This window comes from Nothobranchius furzeri, chromosome 5 (assembly GCF_043380555.1).
Source record: "Nothobranchius furzeri strain GRZ-AD chromosome 5, NfurGRZ-RIMD1, whole genome shotgun sequence".
Lineage (NCBI taxonomy): Eukaryota > Metazoa > Chordata > Actinopteri > Cyprinodontiformes > Nothobranchiidae > Nothobranchius > Nothobranchius furzeri.
Window position 1 is genome coordinate 45,100,945 of NC_091745.1, and position 22,800 is coordinate 45,123,744.

Below are 22,800 nucleotides of genomic sequence, written 5' to 3' on the forward strand. Positions count from 1 at the left end.
CATAGAATCTTTTCCTAAATCATATGATCCCACCCCACAGTGGAGATCCAAGCACTGCTGCACCCATGATCCCCTCCCCTGACATTTGTTCATACAGGCACTTATTCTTTTCCACTTCAAGCACTGATTTCATTGAATAAGTTAGAGGCAGATCACTGACCTGCAGGTTCCATTCACTAACTGTAGGTGCATCAATGAGAAGTTCTGTCAAATTTAAGTTGGTGCCAAATGGTATGGAGCGCTGCTTCAACTCTCGCTGCCACTCGCTGACCAGAAGATTACGAAACTCCTGATTGAACGGACCAGAATAGGAGAGGAATGCTGTGGCCAGGAGAACATCGCCTGGAACAAAGGAGCAGGTATTTATAGATGTGATGAAAACCTGAAAAAGCCTTGCCAGTTGAGGATAAGAAATGAATACTGTTCTTTGAATAAAAGTTTAGAAGTACATTAGGAATAGTTTGTGTGTATTTTAAGTCACTTACATCTTGAAACAGAATAATAGTTTCAGATTGAAAAGTCATTTATTTGATGCTACAGTTTCAAAATAAAGTTTTGCAATCTATCATAAAACCCACCCACAAGACGTTTGGTTTGAGCGGCGAACTCTTTACTCTGTTCTGTCCATCTCTCCTTCTCACCAGCAAGGCCGCTGATGAGACTGAACGCTGTCTGCATCTTGCGTCTGCAGCGCTCAGCGTCCTCCAACAGCGTCTGAGAAGAAACGGGCCAACAAGCGGGTTAGTTTGCAGGTTCTGTCTCTTACATACGCTGTTTATTTAGTTATTCTTAAAAAAGCAGCAAGTATTTTGTATCAGTTAAGATCTCTGTGGTTTCCTTGGACACCTGCAGCTCAGACTGAACAGCTGCATGCACACTCAAATGTTTATTCTATCTAAATGTCGAAATAAGAGGGTTAGGGTTCACTTTAACAAGTAACACCTTTTCTAGGGTAGTGTTTAACAGTCCCATCCTCTCATTAGCTGCTCCATGACAATTCCACCATTTAGCTAACAGAAGAAATAAAGCTTTCATCAGTTAAGGTCCGATTAGTTGCAGGTAAAACTCAGCAGTGAGTGTATGAGTCCAAAACACTTTTAAAATGAGTTTATGATGTTATTGCTGGAACCTGGAGAACAACTCCCTCCATCATAATTACAAAATTATGAGAGCAAACCCAGATTCCCTAATCAGAAGGTCTTGATGCACATGTTGTTCTGTTTACGTGTGTGTTACCCATAACAGAACACAGAGTTCTGGAGATGAAGAAACACACACACACACACACACACACACACACACACACACACACACACACACACACACACACACACACACACACACACACACACACACACACACACACACACACACACACACACACACACACACACACAGCAGTAAATCACTGACATGTCACTTAAAATGTGGCTTCTGGGTAAGTCAGACTGAGTCATCCTCGGTTATTTTTTGCAGTTTATAACAAATCTTCAAGCTGCACTTTGAAAGACCTACTATATGTCCTATAGTAATTCAGTTGATAGACTTCTCTTTAACATATTTTAACAATTGTTTATAAATATTAAAGTAGAATAACTCTAAGATTAACCCACCCCTTCTGTTGAAATGACTTTTAATCCAACAGATTTTAAGCAACAACTGACTTTTTTTCACAAGTTCCATTATTTATTTGGAGATGCAAAAATATATAAAATGAATCACGGGAAAATATAATCAGTATTTTTTTCCTTCTTTTTGTGAAAGCCGCTGTTTGCTTGTATTGTCTTTTTCATTCCTCGCAAGCTCTCAAGAGGACATAAAAATGCATGGTGAATTGTGTCATAAGCAGCACTGAACTTGTAGAATCGTAGCCCCTGGCCTTCACAGAAAGAAGAATTAGAAGAAGAAAATATCATTTCTATAGCGCCTCTCAAGATAAAAATCACGAGGCGCTTCACAAAAACAAAAAATGTAAAAATATAAAAAAGAATTTAGAAAATGATTAAAAATATATTTAAAATGAGCAGAAATAGACAATTGTGATTAAAATGAAAAGAAAGAGAGTGAACAGGAAAGAGGGAAATCAGTGGATCCTGAGGAAGGTGGAATAGGTGGGGAGAGCAGAATAAAGAGAGAGTGGTGAAGAAGATCATACAAAAGCCAGCTTGAACAAGTGAGTCTTCAGCTGCTTTTTAAAGGAGACCACTGAGTCCATTGATCTCAGGTTCATGGGGAGAGAGTTCCAGAGTCTGGGGGCCACAGCAGCAAATGATCTGTCACCTTTGGTCTTTAGCCTGGTGCTGCACAACCAGTAGGCTTTCATCACTGGACCTCAGGGACCTGCTGGGGGTGTAGGGACTAAGACGATCACCAATGTAAGATGGTGCTTGTCCATGTAGGGCCCTATAGACCAGAACCAGGATCTTGAAATGAAAGGTTCATACACAAACATATTCCTCTGATTAAATGCTTAATGCACATTTAATCTGAGTAACTATTGAGAACTACTGATTGGCAGCACATCTCTCTTTGCTAAGAATCTGACTCGTGCTCAAAATCCTAATTTACTCGAAACCTTGGTTAATCTGGGCTTTTGAGTCATCATGAAAAAACATCAGGTTATGTTTATAAATATATATATATATACATACACATGTGTGTGTGTGTGTGTGTGTGTGTGTGTGTGTGTGTGTGTGTGTGTGTGTGTGTGTGTGTGTGTGTGTGTGAGTGTGTGTGTAACTTATTCTGGAAAAAAAGTTGATTTCTACTGAAACTTCTCTATTAATTCTCTAACTGAATGTGAATTTTATTATTAGTCTAAACTAAAAAGTGTAACTCATCAAATGTGTTTTCATCCAGTTTGAATCATAATAATCAATTTTAAGTGGCAGGTGAAGCACCAGCAGCCTACCCACCTGTTTCTCCATCATGGCTTTCTCATATTCCGCCTGCACCACATCCAGCTCTGCCTGCTTGGCATCCAGTTCAGCCTGAGCTGTTTGAAGGTCCACATTGGCAATGGCCAAACGATTTTCCTGCACTGCAAGGTTAGCCTAAGAAATGAAAATTAAAGAGAGAGAGAGATTTGTGATGCTTTATTAGTACATAAAAGCCTACAGACTTCACTGCATACAATGAAGACAAAAGAAGTTTAGGGCTGAGTGATTTATGTTTTGTTGTGTTTTAGATTTCGAGTGCCCCGTTAGCAGAAATAGAGGACCAAAGGTTCATGAGTCAAACGGGAGATAAGAGAGGTGTTCAGAAGAAGTGTAGGAGGGAGGATTTGAAAGTTAACAGTGATGGAAGGTTTGACTGAAAGGCAAAAGTCCAAAGAGACATTTTTTTTCAGAGTAGTTCTGGAGCTTTAGTGTAGGCACTGAAAGAGGTCCACAGTCAGGAGATATAGAGGAAAGTTTTGAGGTTGTCTACGTGTGTGCACAGGAATCTGTTTGGGCGACTTGAGCAAGACTGAATCTGCCACTTCCATTTATTATTAATTGACATCAGAGAAGAGCCTCCATGCTTGTCGCTCTGGCTGGCTGTCGTCTGACAATCTGGCTGCTCGGCTTAAAAGGAAGCCTGGAGCTGCACACACCGGAAAATCAATTTGCTAGACCATGTTCCCTGCTTAAGCAAAAGGTCAGGGTGAGAGGCAAAGGGTTCTTATAGAGGCAGAAGACAATGTGATGGAAACAGAAAGTGTGTGTGTGTGTGTGTGTGTGTGTGTGTGCCAGTATGCCAGTATATGTGAAAAATGAAGAATGATGGAAACAGAAGGGTGAAAGTGGGGTGGGTGGGGGTTGGGTGGGATTGGGGGGGGGGGGGGGTTAAAGTGCAAAGAGGAAAATTAGATATACTGAAGAAAGTATAAAAGTAGAAATTCCAATAACAAGAGAAAAATTTGTAAAGCTGCAAAAAATTCAGTTTCATTTTATTTACAATTTTCAATAGGAAAAATGAACCCTTAGAGCACAATCTGCCATAAAATTCAAGAAACTATTCAAATAAACATTTTGACATGACAGTACTGACCTTTAAGTAGAACAATTATAGATTATGTAACGAAGTTTTGACATCCCTTTCTTGGGTGCTGGAAAACTGGATTTGGAGTCTTACTCATCATATTGCTTCTGATTGGCTAACAGCAACGCCTCTCTTCTGTTGCCTTCATTTGCTAGTATTTTAAGGGTAAAAAAATGCAACACTGATGTTTGATATTCACTAATAATAGAAGTCTGAACTATTTCTTCCATGTTGTGTTGTTATTATTGCTAATGTTTATCTTCTACTCGCCAGGGCATGCTCTGCTCTCCTGGCCACAAGATCAACACAGGCATCCCTGGTTAAAAGCCAAGATGGGTGAGTCCATGAATGCAAAGTTATGGCATGACTAGGGTTAGGAATCAAAAACCGGTTCTTGTTGAGAACCAGCTCCCTTTGTTTCAGTTTCTAGGAACGATTCCCCTTGTCAATTCCAGTCAGTGCGAATGATGTCACCGCACACGTTAAGTAGCTTATGGAAGCAGGAAACATGGCTTCTAAGCGGCACAAACACTCAAAAGTTTGGTTATACTTTACAAGAAAACCTGACAACAAGGTAAATTGAAATGATTGAAAGTAGATAATTCATCAAGCGAGGAAGCATTACGAATATACAAAAGCCTTTGGGCACAAAATATGCGAGAACTTTTTGATGTGTTTTGCTGATCGGAGTTGATGAGGGGAATCGTTTGCAAACGTGGCGAATGATTTGAACCAATGGGAATCGGTTCTCAACCGGTTTTTGATTCCCATCTCTACTCCGGACTAGAACACAGCAGCAGCGGTGACATTCGCACGTCTTCTCCTGCAATACTGCAGGTAACTAATCAACTAACACGGCCTATCATGTAAGCGTCGTTACATTAGCCTTACATCTCCACGCAGCAGACTCCAGTGACAAAAGTCTGACCTGTGGTGAGATTTTTCCCACTCTGAAAAAGCTGCAGCAACACTGCACCAAACAAGAAGATGACTCTGCCTTCACAGGGAGCATAAAGGAGAACATTTGGAAAGATCTTTCCAACCGCCACAGGTACAACTGATTATTTATCACAAAGAAACTGACAGTTATATTTCAGGAGCCGTGCACTATACGTTTTTTGGCACCTGTTTAACTACTCTGGAATTGTTAAGTGAACTGATAAGGAATTGGGTCAATAGACAGAATTGACAATGCCATTGATATTGATAAAACGTATCAATTCCCACCCATAAGCATGACACCGATCTGCAAAGATTGTTCTGACATGAGTTTTTCTGCATCTATTTTCCTTCTTTGGCTGATGCAGGAAACAGGGGTAGCTGAACATTTTTGCATTCAGTCTGCATGTGAAACTCAGAGTGACCTGTCGTATTTCTAAAAGAGCAAGTACTATACTTCTCTCAGTGAACCTCCACTTTAAGACAAGTTAAAGCTACTATGGCAAATTGGGAAGACAAATTACTTTAAAAAAAATTTTCATGACTCTTAACGCTCTGACATAATACAGCAATAAATATCCAGTGGAGATAAAAAAAAATTAATGAAAAATTAATTTATGAAGTAGTTTGGAGAAACAGCCGACTGCTACCACTTCAACTTTAGGGCAAACTGCCAAAAAGAAAAACACCATTTGAGAACACGGGACAACAAAATACATTTGATTGTAGAAAACAGTGACTGGTGTTTAGCACGATCTAGTTTCCTCCGGCATTGTGGCTCTCTGGTTCTGGCAGGGAAGATACCCGAGGGGAGGGGTGAGTGTAACATGACCATGTTTGCATTCAAAACCTAGGTTGTTTGCAGCTTTAAGACTGAGTTGTGTAAATGCTCTTTCATAAGGTCATCTTTTAAAAAACAGATGACTGCATTATAATGTTTATTCACAAGCTCAAAAAAGAAAAGCTCAAATAAAAACTCAAAAAATGATGAAAGCAAAAATTATTCAGGAAAAGAGTTGAAGAACAAATGTTCAACTATAGTGCACAAGTTCTTTAGAACTGTGTGTGTGTGTGTGTGTGTGTGTGTGTGTGTGTGTGTGTGTGTGTGTGTGTGTGTGTGTGTGTGCGCCATAAAATTATTCATCATTTTAGTATCACATTAAACACATTAAAATCAGGAGCCGTAAAATGTAGATCAGTAAGTTTCAGATAATTATTTTTAAGGACTCTTGTACTCTGAGTTATAAAAGTACACATCTTCATGTACTTCATGACAATATTGACTCATCTTTTCATTCCCTTTATGTTTGAAGATGCTGATGATAGTGGTTTTAGCATCAAAGCCCCCAATAGAAACCAAATCAAAACCATCCGGAGGTTTATCTCAGAGGGATTTCTGTGGTACATAAAGTCACTGGGTCAAAAGAGTTGGTGAAATCAGATGCTAATTGGGAGAATATATTCAAGTTTACATGATCCCAGTAGTCTGTGGGTGTGTGATGCTGAACTCATTAGTTAAGAACAGATTCCTTTTGTTGGATGCTGCTAATTGATTTGAAAAGGAAACTGGGACATGCTGGTACACTGAATTTATAAATGTAAGCAGTTTGAGCAAAAACAACAAAAATCTAATTTAAAGCTAAGCAAAAATTCATTTTCAGTGTATTTAATTGTGGGCTGTTAGAGGTCTCCGCATTAGTGAGTCAACTTTTTCTTTGGCTACATTTCTAAATTATGTGAAAGATGCTAGTTTTCTTTATAAATAAACCAAAACTTTTCCCCTGATTCCAATGTTTAACTTACCAGAATTCCTTGGGGAAGAATAAAGTTGTCAAAGTGATGAGTTTTTCTTCACATGACCACACGTGTGTGGTCTGCTTTACAAGGCCATGAAAACATGTCTCTTTGCTCATGATCCAAGGAAAAAAACATACACACACTCTATAGAAAAATGCCACTCCTCGAATGTAGGAGGGTAAATAAATTAATAAATCATTTTCATATCACAGAGCTTTGTGTAAACAACCTCTCTCCTCCATGTAAGTGTTTCTTTTTTATCTTTGTAGGATAATCAGAGGCCATGCACACTGCCCAGGCGCTGAGCCCTGCTGTTATGCTTACTGAAGATGATTTTCAAACAGGGCCGTGCAGAGACCTTCCAAGGGGCGGGTGCTCGAAGTTAAAATGGGGCACAGAGAGCAAGATTTTTGAACAGAATCAAAAGCCAATACATTTATGAAAATTCTGAAAATGTGAGACCACTGGCTTAAAAAAAATGCAATGTACTCTCAAATAAATGAAATGTTGAATTTACTTAATCAAGTTATTTCATCTGGTATAAAGAGTCATTTACATTATTAAACCTAGTTATGTTAAAAGTAAAGGAATATTACTCTTTACATTTCAGCATTTATTATAGGTTTAGTGGAAGCAGATAACATAACTTAGTTTCTTCTTCTGGCTCTTTTCTTCTTCCGCTCTTGGAGAGTACAGACGCTTTTTTCCGCCTCTCCTCCCTATCTTATCCCAAGGCTCTTTGTCTGTCTTTGGGTGTACGGCGCTTCTGCATTTTTTCGGGAAAATGGAAATTATTAAAAATGGATCTGGTCAGTTGGTCTCTCAATGCGATTGACAAACTTTTTCAATGATGAGAACAGGAGAAGGGGCTCCCGGTTGCCCCTCTGGGACAGAGCCAGCTGGGCATATCACGGACTCCTGGAAACAGCGGAACCTGATTTGCCTCTCTCAACTGTCTGTAGAGGATTCTGAAGACGTCTGGATATTCGTGGTGTTGGTGTCAGGTTTCTTGCTTTTCGGCCTGAGTGGTTACCTGCTTACCGGAAAATTAATGAGCTGTAGAGGAATGTTGGCTCAATCCCAGAGCTCAGGGATGGATTACACCACGCTGTGAATGCACAAACTCATATAGTTGTCAAGATGAGTCGTAAGCTTGGAACTTTGGCTGAGATTCAGGCTCTGGTACAAAAGGTGGATACCATCAAGGAGCGAGTGGATGGATCTGCACCGATTAGGACAGATTAATTACGCCATTATTGGAATTCAGAGGGGTTGGAGATCAACAGAACTTTAAGACAGAGAGGAAATTATCTCTGTCTGGCCCCAAAACAAGTTCTTATCTGAATCTGGTGCCCTTGAGCCTGTGAGGCTGAAGTGAATACTCCCCCCTCAGAAGAAATATGGAATGCTGCCGTCGCCATGGCAACTCTGTCTCCCTATCCCAGCCTGGGCGGGACTGCGACCGGTGAAGGCCGTTGAATCGTTTCCAGGCACTGTGCTTTCTAAACCCAGCTACCTCCCTCCCCTGTCCAAACAGAGGTGATGAGTGCTGCTTATCGCGGCTGCATGCACTGATGTGTGGAGAGTCCCCAACCCTACCTCCCACCTAGTGGACACTTATGAAGTGTAATGTCTGAAGTCTGTTGCATTTCTGTCTGAGGTGTTTTTTGCATAGCAAAGCTGCCCTCCCTGTGGAGGGTAACTCTGAAGTGCTTTTGTTTGCTCCACCTGAACTAATCCTCATATATAAACCCTCTGTTCTCTATTAAGGTAGCGCGACTCGGGTTGCGAATGACCACAGTCACCAATTCTTGTCATGTGTCTATGCCTATGTATTCATGTCTGATCTCAGAATTGTGTGTACTGAAACTCTAATTTCTCTCTGGGATTAATAAAGTATCTTTGAATTGAATTGAATTTTTAACTTTAAGCACTGGCCCTTTGAAGGTATTTTTCTGTAGCCTGGCCCGCCAGACTCGTTCTCTGTTTAATTCTGCACAGAGAAAGAGTCTAGTAACTCACATGCAGAGAGACAAATGAGGGGCGGGACTGGCCAGCTCAAAAATAACCAATCAGAAAAAAGACGGAAATGCCGACTGTACCGCGCAACGCTGTAGTTTTTTAGCTGTAGTCAAAAATGATGTTTGGCGATGACACAAACATAATTTTAGTTTTTAGAAGAAAGGCTTTTAGCGCTTCTTGTTGTGGTTTAAAATGCATTAAAGTAATTTAGACCAGAGGAAAGAGCCGCAGTGAAGTCCGCTTCAGTCGCCATGTTTTTGACAAAGTCAGCGTTGTGGTGTGTTACGTACGCCACTAAGGGCTGATTGGCTCGGTTAGAATTCTCAGGGGGTGGGGTTATTTGAATAGGAGAGCTCCCAGACCCTTTCTCTTTGCAGAATTAAACAGAGGAGGATTCTGGCAGGCCAGGCTAATTTTTCTGAGCCACATTCTGACTGTAAAACATCTAGTTCACATTTAATGTAAAATTTCCCAAACTTTACCTTCAAGGGCAAAACCTCTTTGTTAATGGAGAAGAATGAGGCCATAGCTTTAGTCCAAGATGCAAGGCCAGCCACATTACCACACACCCTCTTGGCTGTTTCAATGTTGTAGTCAGCCATTTCAAAATAAGGCTGCAGCAGCTCCACCATTTCTTCATTAATGGTGTCTTTGGGGAATTGCTTTAGGTGAAAGGAAGACACAAAAAAAGGCATTAGCATAGGATATTTCTATTGAAGGTTTGCAGTGAATGATAGAGAACAGAGAGACATAGTCAGTTAGAACAGCCCTAGCTCTTTTATGATTTAAGTTTTTTATTAACTTGTTCAAATATTTTTAACAAACACTGTTTTTAGTCTTTGGCTTTCACTTGGAGTGAGGTTTAGACAATTTTATTTTTACATATCCAGTATGAAAATTTACTAACCATAAAACAAACCACATCAGTCAAATTATGTGTTTGCTGTTTAGGTGATTGGGTTGTCTGTAGCATCTGCATGGAGGAAATATTGGAAAGTGCACCTGCAAGCTGCCCAGGAAGTTTCCCGCTGTCATCAGTTTTAGGGACTCCTGCCAGGAGGGAGTGTTGCAGTTTTTCTCTGGATCGATCTTCACAGTATTGACACGCCTCTGGAAGAGCAGCAGCACACAGTCCATGATCCTCATGATGAGGTGGGGAGGACGGCCGAGGGTTCTTACTGTGGCGATATCTGACGGCTTTATAGTCTGTATGAGCAAAGACAGAAGAAACAGATGGGTTTCTGTGTTGCAGAGGGGACATAAAGCAAACTCAGTACAGCTCTTCGGCAGCAAGGTTAACTATACCAGACTGCACAAATAAAACCAAAACATACAAAGCTACCAACTACTACAAAAGAGCTGCAATAAAATACTGTCTCAATCTAGCAGCATGAAGTCATAGATATGCATTAAAAAGCATTTATTTGCACATATTTTTTTTTATCTGCGACACAGGTCACAATAACTAAATCTTAATGCTTATACTTGTAAAATGATTTGTAGGAAAAGTTTTGACAGATTTACACAACTAAAACAATATGTCTCTGTGATTTTTATTTGTCATGATCAGTTTTATTTAGTGAGACAGTGCTGCTCATGTTTTTGAATCTGAAGAGGAGCAAGCAAATGTCAAAAACATCACAGAAAAAATAATCTTGTAAGTATTGGCAGGGTTTTTTAAAGATGTTTTATAAATACAAATGTGGATAAAGTGATTAAAAGCTTTACAAGTGCATTTTTACCACCAAAGAAGAAAATGTGGAATGTCAGCACTCAGCTGCTGGTCTTGTGCCGTAAAAACTACAGGTTATTTTTGTTTATCTCGTTATTAAACATTTGCTTTTAATGGTTTTTTAAGTTATTTTCTTAAATACAGGAACGTTTTTTTTTTTTACCTTGCTAACAGATTGGACCGCTCCTGTTATCTTCTTCAGAGCTAGCCACTAATGACGGTGTCACTTCCATCTCTGTTTACCTGCGGGCAGCAGGACGGTGTCGCCCTCTGCTGCCCGTGTTCTCCTCACCGATGACACAACCGATGGATTAAGGAAGCCAAAGAAATGCAGAGACATGGGCGCAGAACCATGAACAGAGACGAGGGGGTCTACACATTAAATCATGCATGAAACTGTGTCATTGGTGAGGAGACCACATGATCTAATGTGTAGATCCCCTCATCTCTGTTCATGGTTCTGCGCCCATGTCTCTGTATTTCTTTGGCTTCCTTAGTCCATCTTTTGTTTTTGTTGTTTGGTGGTTATGATCTTTGTGTCATCGGTGAGAAGAGCGCGGGCAGCAGAGGGCGACACTGTCCTCTGCTGCCCGCGGATAAACGGAGAAGGAAGTGACGCTAGCTCTGAAGAAGATCGCAGGAGCAATCAAAACTGTTTGTAAGGTACAAAAAAACCTTTCCTATGTTTTAAAATAGGAACTTAAAAAGTGTTTAGAAGAAAAACAGAATGAATACACAAAAGAGGCTCCTTTACGATTCCATTTTAAAGGGTCATACCCAACACCACCCAGATTGATGCTACAGGTGCTTTTTGTGCAAAGTGATATGCATGAATAAGCAAGAAACATAAAATGATAGGAGTTTTCATAGAGAAAAATGTTTTATTGTAATACAAATTAGATGGAAGGCAGTCCTTTTAACTGGGAGTTAGAGATAAAATGCCCCTAAAATGAGAACAAAAGGATATGGCCATTTGGATTTAACTATCTTGCTCAATGGAGGACATGTTGTATGCAGTAATAAAGATAATCTGCAATCCTGCAAATTCACAATTTAAAAGCAGAGGAAATGCAACCAGAGGGACTGAGAAACAAAAGCAGAAAAATCAAGTGAAACACAAAAAATAAATCACAGCAGAATGGCAGACTTCAGCTGGGGGACACAGAATTACCTCAAGGGACGGATTAAAATGACAGTGAGCAGAGCAGTAAGGGAAATGTCCCAGTGAGAGTTGTTTGGCTGCTTCAAGTCTTCTCACTGCCAGTCTCATCTTCCCAATTTTCTGTATGTTTGCCTTTTTACTTCCTGCTACATTTTTACTGTATCTGTTAAAAAGTCTGACAGCAAACTCAGGTATAATTTAGATCCAAATTTACTCGACCATCGACTTTAGAGCCTCTCATAAAATTGTCAATAAAAGTCATTAAAAAACTTGTTCCTCTTTAGAGTAAATAAAAACTGGTATATAAAATCAAAACAGATCACCCAGGGTTGTGTGTTAAGAAACGTCCTGCTTCCACGTGGAACAGCAGGAGAAAAGTTGTAAGAAAGAAGCTGCCACAGCAGATTGGTAGACAACCATCCACCCAAGAGCACCACTTTAATTACAATCCAGCTCCAGGCCTCAAACCACCAAACTAACTTCAGACACACAGGACAGCAAAGATGAGGGCTAAACCTTCACACTGCTCCTCTCAGCAGATCAAGTCATAAAGGGTTCCAAGTTAAACCCTGAGGCCACACAAAGGGAGAGGAGAGGATTATTGCTCTTGTATAAGTTTAGTCAGACAGCTAAGCACGTTTAACTGCTGTAGCTAACAGTTTTTTTAAACTTGACCCATTTGGTAGATAGAACATGTATGCAGCATGCATGAGCAGGCATCTCCTTCCACTCATCTCCTCTGCATTTGAGTCACTACATAGGGCAACCATCTTTACTTAGCTGGATCTTTGCAAAGCTTATTGTCTTTTCAGTGTACACAAGAGAGATGAATGGAGAAGACCGCTTTCCAGGACCACTGAACCACACCTGCGTTCCAATCACGACTCACTACTGATTCACCTAATGGATCTATTCAGCTAAGTTCTCCTGACAGTAAATGGAATTACCATTATTTACATTTGAAAGACAAAAATAAATGGTTCTACTACAGGGACGAGGTCCTGTCCCAAGTGGGGGAGTCTAATCTCGGGGTCTTGTTCACGACTGAGGGAAAAATGGAGCAAGAGATTGATGGGCAGATTGGTGCTACATCTGCAATGATGCAGGCATGGTACTGTTCTGTTGCAGTGAAGCTGAATCTCTCAGTTTACTGGCTCCAAATGTTCTAACCTCATATATTTGGGGCAGCAGTAGCTCAGGAGGTGGAGCGGGTCGCCTCATGATCGGAGGGTCATGGGTTTGATTCCAGCTCCCACCAGAGGTATTCTGGTTCTGGTCTATAGGGCCTTACATGGACAAGCACCATCTTACATTGGTGATCTTCTTAGTCCCTACACCCCCAGCAGGTCCCTGAGGTCCAGTGATCAAAGCCTACTGGTTGTGCAGCACCAGGCTAAAGACCAAAGGTGACAGATCATCTGCTGCTGTGGCCCCCAGACTCTGGACCTCTCTCCCCCTGAGCCTGAGATCAGTGGACTCAGTGGTCTCCTTCAAAAAGCAGCTGAAGACTCACTTGTTCAAGCTGGCTTTTGTATGACCTTCTTCACCACTCTCTCTTTATTCTGCTCTCCCCACCTATTCCACCGTCCTCAGGATCCACTGATTTCCCTCTTTCCTATTCACTCTCTTTCTTAACATTTTTTCTTTTAAATCGCAATTGCTTATTCTTGCTCATTTTAAATATATTTTTAAACATTTTCAAAATGCTTTTTTTCTATTTTTACAATTTTTCAACTTTTTGTTTTTGTTTTTGTGAAGCGCCTCGTGATTTTTATCTTGAGAGGAGCTATAGAAATGATATTTTCTCCTTCTTCTTCTTCTGCTGTTGTGTCCTTGGACAAGACAAATCACCCAACTTGCCTGTGTTGGTGGTGGTCAGAAGGGCCGATGGCACCAAATGGCAGCCTCGCCTCTGTCAGACCGCTCCAGGGCGGCTGTGGCTACATTGTAGCTTACCATCACTAGCAGTGTGTGAATGTAAGAGTTCACGCAAGGGTCTTTGAGTGCCCTAATAAAGCGCTATGTAAGTTCGATGATGATGATATATACCATACCACACCATACCGTAGTTTATTTATATAGCACATTTAAAACGCAGCATGGGAGCTGCCCAAAGTGCTGTACATGCTTAACCAAAACACAACCAATCTAAGCAACTAAAACAGAAGATAAAAATACTGATCAAAAGCAGATAAAACATGAGGAATACTAAGAAAACATTAAAACATTAAAACAATAACACAATAAAACACTAAAACATGTCACTGTCTAAAAGCCACATCGTAGAAATGGCTCTTTAAACGAGATTTAAAAACCGCCAATGATGGAGCCTGCCGAACTTTAATGGGTAACGAGTTCCACAGCTTTGGGGCAGCATGTACAAATGCTTGTTCACCCCGTGATTTGTATTGCATCCAGGGCGTGCACAGCAGCAGGAGGTCAGCCGACCTCAACGTGCGTGTGGGTACATAGGGAGTGAGCAAGTCAGAGAGATAGGGAGTCGCCAGGTCGTGGAGTGCTTTAAATACAAAAGTCAGTAACTTAAACTGTACTCTGAAAATGACAGGGAGCCAGTGAAGATGGACCAGGACAGGGGTAATATGGCTATGTTGGTGCGTATTTGTCAAGAACCTGGCAGCAGTGTTCTGGACGACCTGCAGCCAATTCAGGGCAGAGACCGGAGCACCAACTAGGAGGGCATTTGCATAGTCCAAGCGAGAGGCAATGAAGGCATGGATGACTGACTCCAAATGCCTCAGTTTCAAGATTTGTCTGAGGCGAGTAAGGCGGCGAAGCTGATAAAAGCAAGACCGCACTACGGAGTTTATCTGTGGGGCCATTGAGAGTTCAGCATCCAACTTTACCCCGAGTCTTGTCACGCACTGTTTGGGGTTGAAGGTTAAAAAGTCACAAATAGGGTGAGAGCCATGGTGGTGGTGGTGGTCAAAAACAATAGACTCAGTCTTCCTTTCTTTCCTTACTTTAAGAAGTAGGATGCCAGCCAGCCCTTCACGTCATCTAAACATGCAGCCAATCACGTGCCCGCATTCCTCTCATCCATTGCTACATATAATTGACAGTTGTCAGCGTAAATGTGATAGCTCAGGCCGTGTGGATTCAGGATTTTGCCCAGAGGCAGAAGGTAGATAGAAAACAGCAATGGCCTGATAGCGGAGCCTTGTGCCCCCCCCAACAAGAGGATGTACAGTCACCAATCTGGACAGAGAATGGATTGGTTGGATAGGTAGGAGCAGAACCATTTACGTGCCCCATTTATGTGCCACCCCCGTCACCCCAAGCCAAGACCCAAGCCAGTCCAATTAAGTATGGTGACCGACCGTATCAAAAGCCGCTGAAAGGTCCAGCAGTAGCAGTAGTACCCTAGACCCAGAGTCGGATGCCACCATAATGCCATTTAGCACCCTAATCAAAGCAGGCTCAGTGCTGGTCACAAGCTTTGGGTAGTGACAAAGGAAATTATATTACGTATACAAGTGGCAGAAAAGATGTTTCTCCGCTGGGTGTCCAAGCTCTCCCTTAGAGACGGGTGAGAAACTCATCATGCAAGGGGCTTGAAGTAGATCTGCTGCTCCTCCACATCAAGAGGAGCCGGTTGAGGTGGCTCGGGCATCTAGTCTGGATGCTTTCCTGGTGAGGTGTTTTGGGCACGTCCAACCAGAAGGAGGCCTGAAAGAAGCTGGAGGGACTATGCCTGCTGGCTGTAAAAGGAATGTCTTGGGATTACCCCGGAGGAACTGTTGGTTGGAGAGAAGGATGTCTGGGCCTCTCTTCTTAGGCTGCTGCCCCCACTACCTGACCCCGAAGCAGGCGAAGATGGATGGATGGATGTTTCTACTACGTATATAAGCTCTGATACATCTGCTGCACACAATCCTGAAAAACAGCTAAGTTTATTTTCAACGGCTCTTATGCATGAAAAATGAAGAAAGGGCCTTTCTAAATTATCTCAACTGATTATTCTCTTCTTTACATCTCCAAGAGGCCCAAACTGTCCAACCAATATATTGATGAGGCTCTGGACTCCAACCACTGCTTCTGCCTTGGGAGGAAATAAAAATGAGTAATGTACCAATATGGTCCAGCCTGTTTCTCAACACCAGACTGAAAACAGGCTGAAATAAATACACAACAACTGGTGCAGGTTTTATCTCCTTTGTTAATATTTACAACGTTGTGTTCAATGAAACAATGAATCTTTTTTTTACTTGATTGATCTTTTGTGTCAGCAGATTGATTCGTATTTAATTATTCATTTAAGTGCAAATTTTGCATTCATTTACAGTAACTTTATTTAGAATATTGAATCTGTGGATGCAAACAAAGGACAATTACTGTAACCTGCAAAGTAAACAGTGAACTGTTTAAAATGACCACCTAAAGAAAATAATAGTGGAGGAATATATGTGAGTTGCATACCTGCAGTGCAGCTTCTGCCTCCTCCAGAGCGGGTCGAGCAGTTTCTAGCTTCTCCTCAGCAATGGCCTTGTCAGCTGAAATGCTGTCTACAATGGCTTGGGCCTTGTCCTTCACTTTCTGCACTTCTACCTTCACCTGTTCTGCTGCCTGGGCTTTTACTGTCACCTCCTTAAGCACCTAGAGAGGAAAAATGACCACAGCTTAACTTTATTCCATCATCAATAAAGCAGGAACTGACAGATGTGTATTGCATAAAACAAAGTAACAAAATAAAAGCTTTGCTAAAATTATAATACAGATTTCAGTGAAGCAATATGATATGACTCCGACTACATTTTTTTTCCACTCAGTGCAGGAGAAACTAAAGGAACTAAAACTAAAGTATTTCTCCAAAAAACACTAAAGTACAACTGTAGATATGTGTTGTGTGCCAGTGCTAATAAACTTGCTGCTTACTATGCAGAGGATAACATTTCTCAAAATGACGGCTATTGCTAAATCTTTTCATGGGTGGAAAAAAAAGGAGTGTGTCACAGGAAGAGGAGATTATTATGGACTGATGATTTTAGATAAATCTGTGATTTTTGTAAGAGGTTTTAATAGAAGATAAAAGCTTCGATTTTGGAAAAACAGTCAATATTCCCAAAAATATATTCTTACCATATCAGCCTTGTCATTCGCAACCTTTAGCTCTTTTTCTTTCACCTCCAGCTCTTTGCTGAGAGCTGCTACTGACTCAGATGCCTCCTTCAGCTTTTGAAGACCAGTATTCATCCTTATTGAGAAACATCCAACAGTCAGTCAAAGCTATCTGTATTTATAGTATACAATTGTAGCTCCTTACATGAGTGTATTTTCTAGTAGGAATGAATGCCTTGTAAGTAGTACAGGGAAAAAGCTCCACTGCACCTGTTTCAGGAACTAGAATTCAGCTGGAGGAGAAAGTAGCTTCAGACAGAAGATTAGGAGTCTTATTTTCTGATGTTTTGACATCTGTCCTCTGATTTGGTAAAAGCAACGTGACTTTATCTCTGACTCCATTTGCTCTGCAACTTTGCATTTTTAACTTCACAAATAACACAAGCCTGGAGGACTTCTGCTGTGTGGTGAAGTTGCTAATGCTAATGGTTAGCTTTTGCTAGCCAAGACATTCTGCTGTTTCCTGGATGCAAAACACACAACAGCCTTCCCCGTCATGAGTCAATATGGATGAGTCCATGAATGTTAAATGGCAGGCTTTTCTAATCCTAGAGTTTTACCATCTATTTTCTATCAGAAGCCAATGCAGGAGATAGGTGTAGGAGACTATTTTCAAGTTAAGTCTGCACGACATTTTCAGAGTGACCAATTATAACCAGAAATAATCATTAAAAACAGTTTTTCTGTGAACAATCCTTTAAAATCAGTGGTTCTGACTGCATGTCATTCTGGCTGAACAGGTGATCTCTCTGGCACCAGCTGGTAATAACACTTGAACATTGTAACACATGTCTTTCATCTTTTGTGTCATATGCCAATTTTCTTTGCAATGTCAGGGTATCTCTTCAGCAACTGTCAATAAATCTGAGTTCAAGAGTTCAAAGCCATAAAGAAAAAAGAAATGTGTGTGTGTGTGTGTGTGTGTGTGTGTGTGTGTGTGTGTGTGTGTACATCATAGAATGATTTGGGTCTAAGGTGGCTTTCAGTACTGTGGTTTAGACACCAATCTAAAGTTATATTACTTATCTCATGTATCTACCTACTGAAATTGGTTGAGTGAATTCCTGAATAAAAATAAATTAGGGAGGATTTGGATTCTGACAGCTCTGAACTGATATGTAATAACTGTAAGGGATGTGGATTAAACAGACTTTAATCTGAACCAGATATGTTTGCTTTTTTAATTACAAACCTTTTTGTAAACTGCTACTGAATACGTAAAGTTAGATAGAAATTAATTAAAATAAAATAAAATAAAATAAACTTTAGCCTTTGAAAGTACGCTGCCCAGCCAAAAATGTTGCTACCCAAAAAAATGGTCACACCCTTTAAAATTTTGTTGGACCGTCTTTAGCTTTGATTACGACACACATTTGCCGTGATGTTGTTTCAATAGGTTTCTGCAATGTCACCAGATTTATTTCCATCCAGTGCTGCATTAATGTTTCACCAAGATGTTGCATTGATGATGGTGGAGTCTGACCGCTGCACAAAGTCTTCTCCAGCACATCCTAAAGATTCTTAATGGGGTTAAAGGCTGGACTCTGTGGTGGCCAGTCCATGTGTGAAAATGATGTCTCATGCTCCCCAAACCACTCTTTCACTATTTAAGCCTGATTAATCCTGGCATTGTCATCTTAGAATATGCCTATGCCATCAGGGAAGATGGAATAACCTGGGCATTCAGTATATTCAGGTAGTCAGCTGACTTCGTTCTTGGATCACATCCTGTTACTGAACCTAGACCTGACCAACAGCAGCAAGCCCAGATCATAGCACTGCCTCCACAGGCTTGTACAGTAGGCACTATGGGTGAATCCCTTCATCTACCTCTCTTCTTACCCTGATGCACCATCATTCTGGAACAGGGTTCATCTGGACTCATTAGACCAGTTTGAATAATGTATTGGACAGTTCTTAACCCAGTTTTAGTCGATTCTGCATCCCCTTAGATGTTTTCTCTGCTTGAAGAATGCCAATGATCTGGCCCTTATCACACAGACTAACATATTTTTCACGACCACCAGATGTGTCTTTCCACCTGGTTGCTTAAGAATTGAGATGCAACTCATTGCACCAGTTGGATTAAATAAATGGTTGCAGCTGAAAGATAATTGCCCATGCAAAAATTATCCAAAAAGAGGCTCCTACCTATTTGCTTTGTTTAATTGAGATGGCGGAAGTCTATTTATATGTTTTTTATTATTCACATCTAACTAACTATAGAAGATATTAAAATGGTTTTATTCATGTTCCTGGTTTCCAGGTGTGGTTTATGCAAAATTTAAATAAAAAAATTAAAAGAAAGCTGAAGGGAACAAATGTATATATAAACGAACACCTCATTAAGAAATATGCAGACATAGCAAGGCAAGCAAGACTTCTGAGAAAGCAGAAAAAAATACAATCAACATGGACCTCAAACTGCAAAGTGTTCATTAAATTGAACGGGTCTCCATAGCAGGCAAAGATTTTGGTTATCAAAGAAATGGCAGAACTAGAAAGATACAAGTGAATAATATGGATAAGAAATACTGATAAATTAAAGAAAATAAAAATTATGAAGAACTTGCAGGCTACCAGTAGGGCTACTGAATAGTAAAAAATGAGGAAATAAATTAGTTTACATGGACACAGAGGAAAAAATATATGACATTGATAATAAGATAGATGAAAGCTTTTTTGATTTAAACATATATTGTGATTATTATGAAGATGAAAAATTGAACAGTGAAATAATTACAGGAGATAGGCTATCAATTATTCACATCAACAGTAGAAGTTTGTTTGGTAAATTACAAATAATACAAGATTATTTCAGTAAACTCGAAAATAAATTAAGTGTGATTGCAATAACAGAGACATGGCTCAAGAACGACATGATGGATGAAGTTCAGATAGAGGGATATGAACTTTTTTTTGCTAATAGAACATACAAAAGAGGAGGTGGGGTAGCTTTGTTTATTAGAACAGATTTGAAATGTAAATTAGTTGAAGACATGACAATGACTGAGGATGGGGTCATGGAAGTAATAACTGTGGAAAATAATAATAATACATCAAAAAATATCCTGGTTGGTTGTGTTTATAGAGCACCTGGTGCTTGTATTAAGACATTCACTGAAAGAATCAGTGAATTGGGCGATCACATAAAGAACAAAACCTTGCTCTTGTGTGGAGACTTTAATATTAATATAGAGCAGCCTGCTGGACAGAAAACAAATGATTTCATCAATTCTATGTACAGTTTAGGATTATTTCCGTTAATCACCAAACCAACCAGGATCACAGGACATAGTGCTACTATAATTGATAATATATTTACAAATAAAAAAGATGATGTATTGAGGAGTGGGGTATTGATGGCCGATATTAGTGATCATCTGCCTGTCTTTGCAGTACTTAAAAATAAACAATTGATAAAGCAAGAAACCTCGTTAAATTACAAACGAGATAGATCATTTAGAGCATGGGAAGCGCTAAAGAAGGATCTTGAAATGCAGAATTGGGAGGAAGTATATGTAAGGGATGTCAACACTGCATATAAGTCCTTCATGAAAAAATTTATGAAATTATATAATAATAACTGTAAATTATTCAAAAGTAGTGGTAAAGGGGTAGATCAACCATGGATGACTAAAGGAATAAGAAATGCATGTGCAAAAAAAAAACAGCTGTATAGGATTTTTTTAAAATCACAGACAAGAGTAACAGAAGACCGATATAAAAAATATAAAAATAAATCAATAGCAATAATTAGGAAAAGGAAAAAAGATTATTATGGTGAATTATTGGAAAAGAATAAGGCTAATAAAAAGGCTACAGGGGGAATAATAAATAGTGTGACGAACAGAAATAAAACTACATCTAAGGAACCAAATTACTTTGTCAAGGACAATGTAGACATTTATGATGTAAAAGAAATCTCTAATGAATTCAATGATTTTTTTGTAAATGTAGGGAGGAGTTTGATGGGTCATGACACTTTAATTGAAGACAATTTGAATACAGTAGTAAATAATGTCAGTAGTATTTTCCTTTGCAAAGTAGAAAAAGAGGAAATACGAGAAATTGTAAAAAACTGTGGAAATAAGCCATCAACTGATTGTGAGGATTTGGACATGATGACTGTAAAGACCATAATAGAATCTGTTATTGATCCTTTTACTTATATTTGTAATTTGTCACTTTCTACTGGAGTCTTCCCTGATGCTATGAAAATAGCAAAAGTGGTTCCACCGTTTAAGAATGGTGATAAACATAATTTCACAAATTATAGGCCAGTGTCACTACTTCCACAGTTTTCCAAAATACTAGAAAACGTCTTTGCATCACGGTTGGATAAATTTATTGAAAAAAATATGATTTTACATAATGAACAGTATGGATTCAGGACCCAACATTCAACAACAATGGCAATAATGGATTTAACAGAGAAAATATCTGAAGCGATAGACAATAGAGAATACTTTATTAGTGTTTTTATTGACTTAAAGAAAGCTTTTGACGTTATCGATCATTCAAGGTTACTGCAAAAATTATATCAGTATGGAATACGAGGGGTTGCTCATCAATGGGTTAGAAGTTATTTAGATAACAGAAAGCAATATGTTCAGATAAATGGCATTACATTAGAGCTACGAAATATTGCTTATGGAGTGCCACAAGGGTCAGTCCTTGGACCAAAATTGTTCAACCTGTATATCAGTGATTTGGTAAATGTGTCTGACAAACTAGGTTCTGTTTTGTTTGCAGATGATACAACATTGTTTTATTCAGGGTCTGATATAAATGAAGTAACTAATGTGATAAATATTGAACTGATAAAAGTTAAAAACTGGTTTGATATAAATAAATTAACACTTAATCTTAAAAAAACTAATTTCATTCTATTTAATGATAAATAAAATATAGATGTAATATTAGAAATAGATAACATGGAAATTCAAAGGGTAAAAGAAATCAAATTTTTGGGAGTAATGATTGATGAAGCTCTAAGCTGGAAATCACACATAGGCTATATAAAAGGTAAAATGGCCAAAGCCATTGCAGTATTATATAGCGTAAAGTTTTTACTAAATAGTGAAGGATTGTTATTACTATACAATGCACTGATTCTGCCATACTTAAATTATTGTGTAGAAATCTGGGGAACTGCATATAGAAAGTATACACAACCTTTGTTTGTTTTGCAGAAAAGAGCAATGAGAATTATAGACAACACTCATAGTACAGCTCCATCTAACCCATTATTTATAAAATATAAAGTAATTAAATTTCATGATTTGGTCAACTGGAGAATATTGCATATAATGTATGAAGCAAATAAAGGTACATTGCCAAAGAATATTCAGCATATATTTGAAAAGAGAGATAGCAGTTATTTGTTGAAGGGATTTGAAATCTTCAAAAAACCTAGATTTAGAACAAAAATGAAGGAAATGAGCATATCTGTGAATGGTGTGAAGTTGTGGCATTGCCTGGACAGAGAATGGAAAGAGTCAAGAACTCTAAAAGTGTTCAGTCTACACATTAAATCACGTGTGTTGAGTGGATATGACAACGGACAATTGATGTGGACATAATAATTAACAAATGTGAACAGTTACGGGACTGAAAGAACTGGTGAGGGACTGCACAAATATAAATTGATATTTAAGTTTAAAAAGGGGGCAGAAATAATAAGATTTTTCTTCTATCTGCTCCCTTTCATTCAAATATATATTGTGTTTTCATGAATATTGTTTAGTGTCTGTTGTGTTATTTTTTTTTGAATGAAATAAAGATAATAAATAAAAAAAAATGTCATATTGAATAAAGTGAAAGCAGTCAGAGGTTAAATAAGCCTATATTTAATCCTTGGGGTCCCCTTACCTGTTAGCCAGTGTCTGGACTTCAGACCTCTTCTCCTTATAGATGGTCTTGTAGCCCTGAATGAAAGACAAGTAGGACTTTGGGGTGATGTGGGTGGAGCGCCGATACCTGAAAA

The 22,800-nt window shown here is 39.3% G+C and overlaps 1 protein-coding gene across 1 annotated transcript in view; it reads right to left on the reverse strand.

The window, feature by feature from the left end:
- dnah5 (dynein, axonemal, heavy chain 5) overlaps positions 1 to 22,800 on the reverse strand; it is a 133,733-nt gene that overhangs the window by 33,876 nt on the left and 77,057 nt on the right. Inside the window, 8 exon segments of the mRNA XM_070551922.1 lie at positions 161 to 342; positions 579 to 714; positions 2,916 to 3,053; positions 9,264 to 9,443; positions 9,784 to 9,987; positions 16,113 to 16,289; positions 16,773 to 16,887; positions 22,686 to 22,793. Coding sequence (XP_070408023.1) covers positions 161 to 342; positions 579 to 714; positions 2,916 to 3,053; positions 9,264 to 9,443; positions 9,784 to 9,987; positions 16,113 to 16,289; positions 16,773 to 16,887; positions 22,686 to 22,793 — 1,240 coding nt within the window.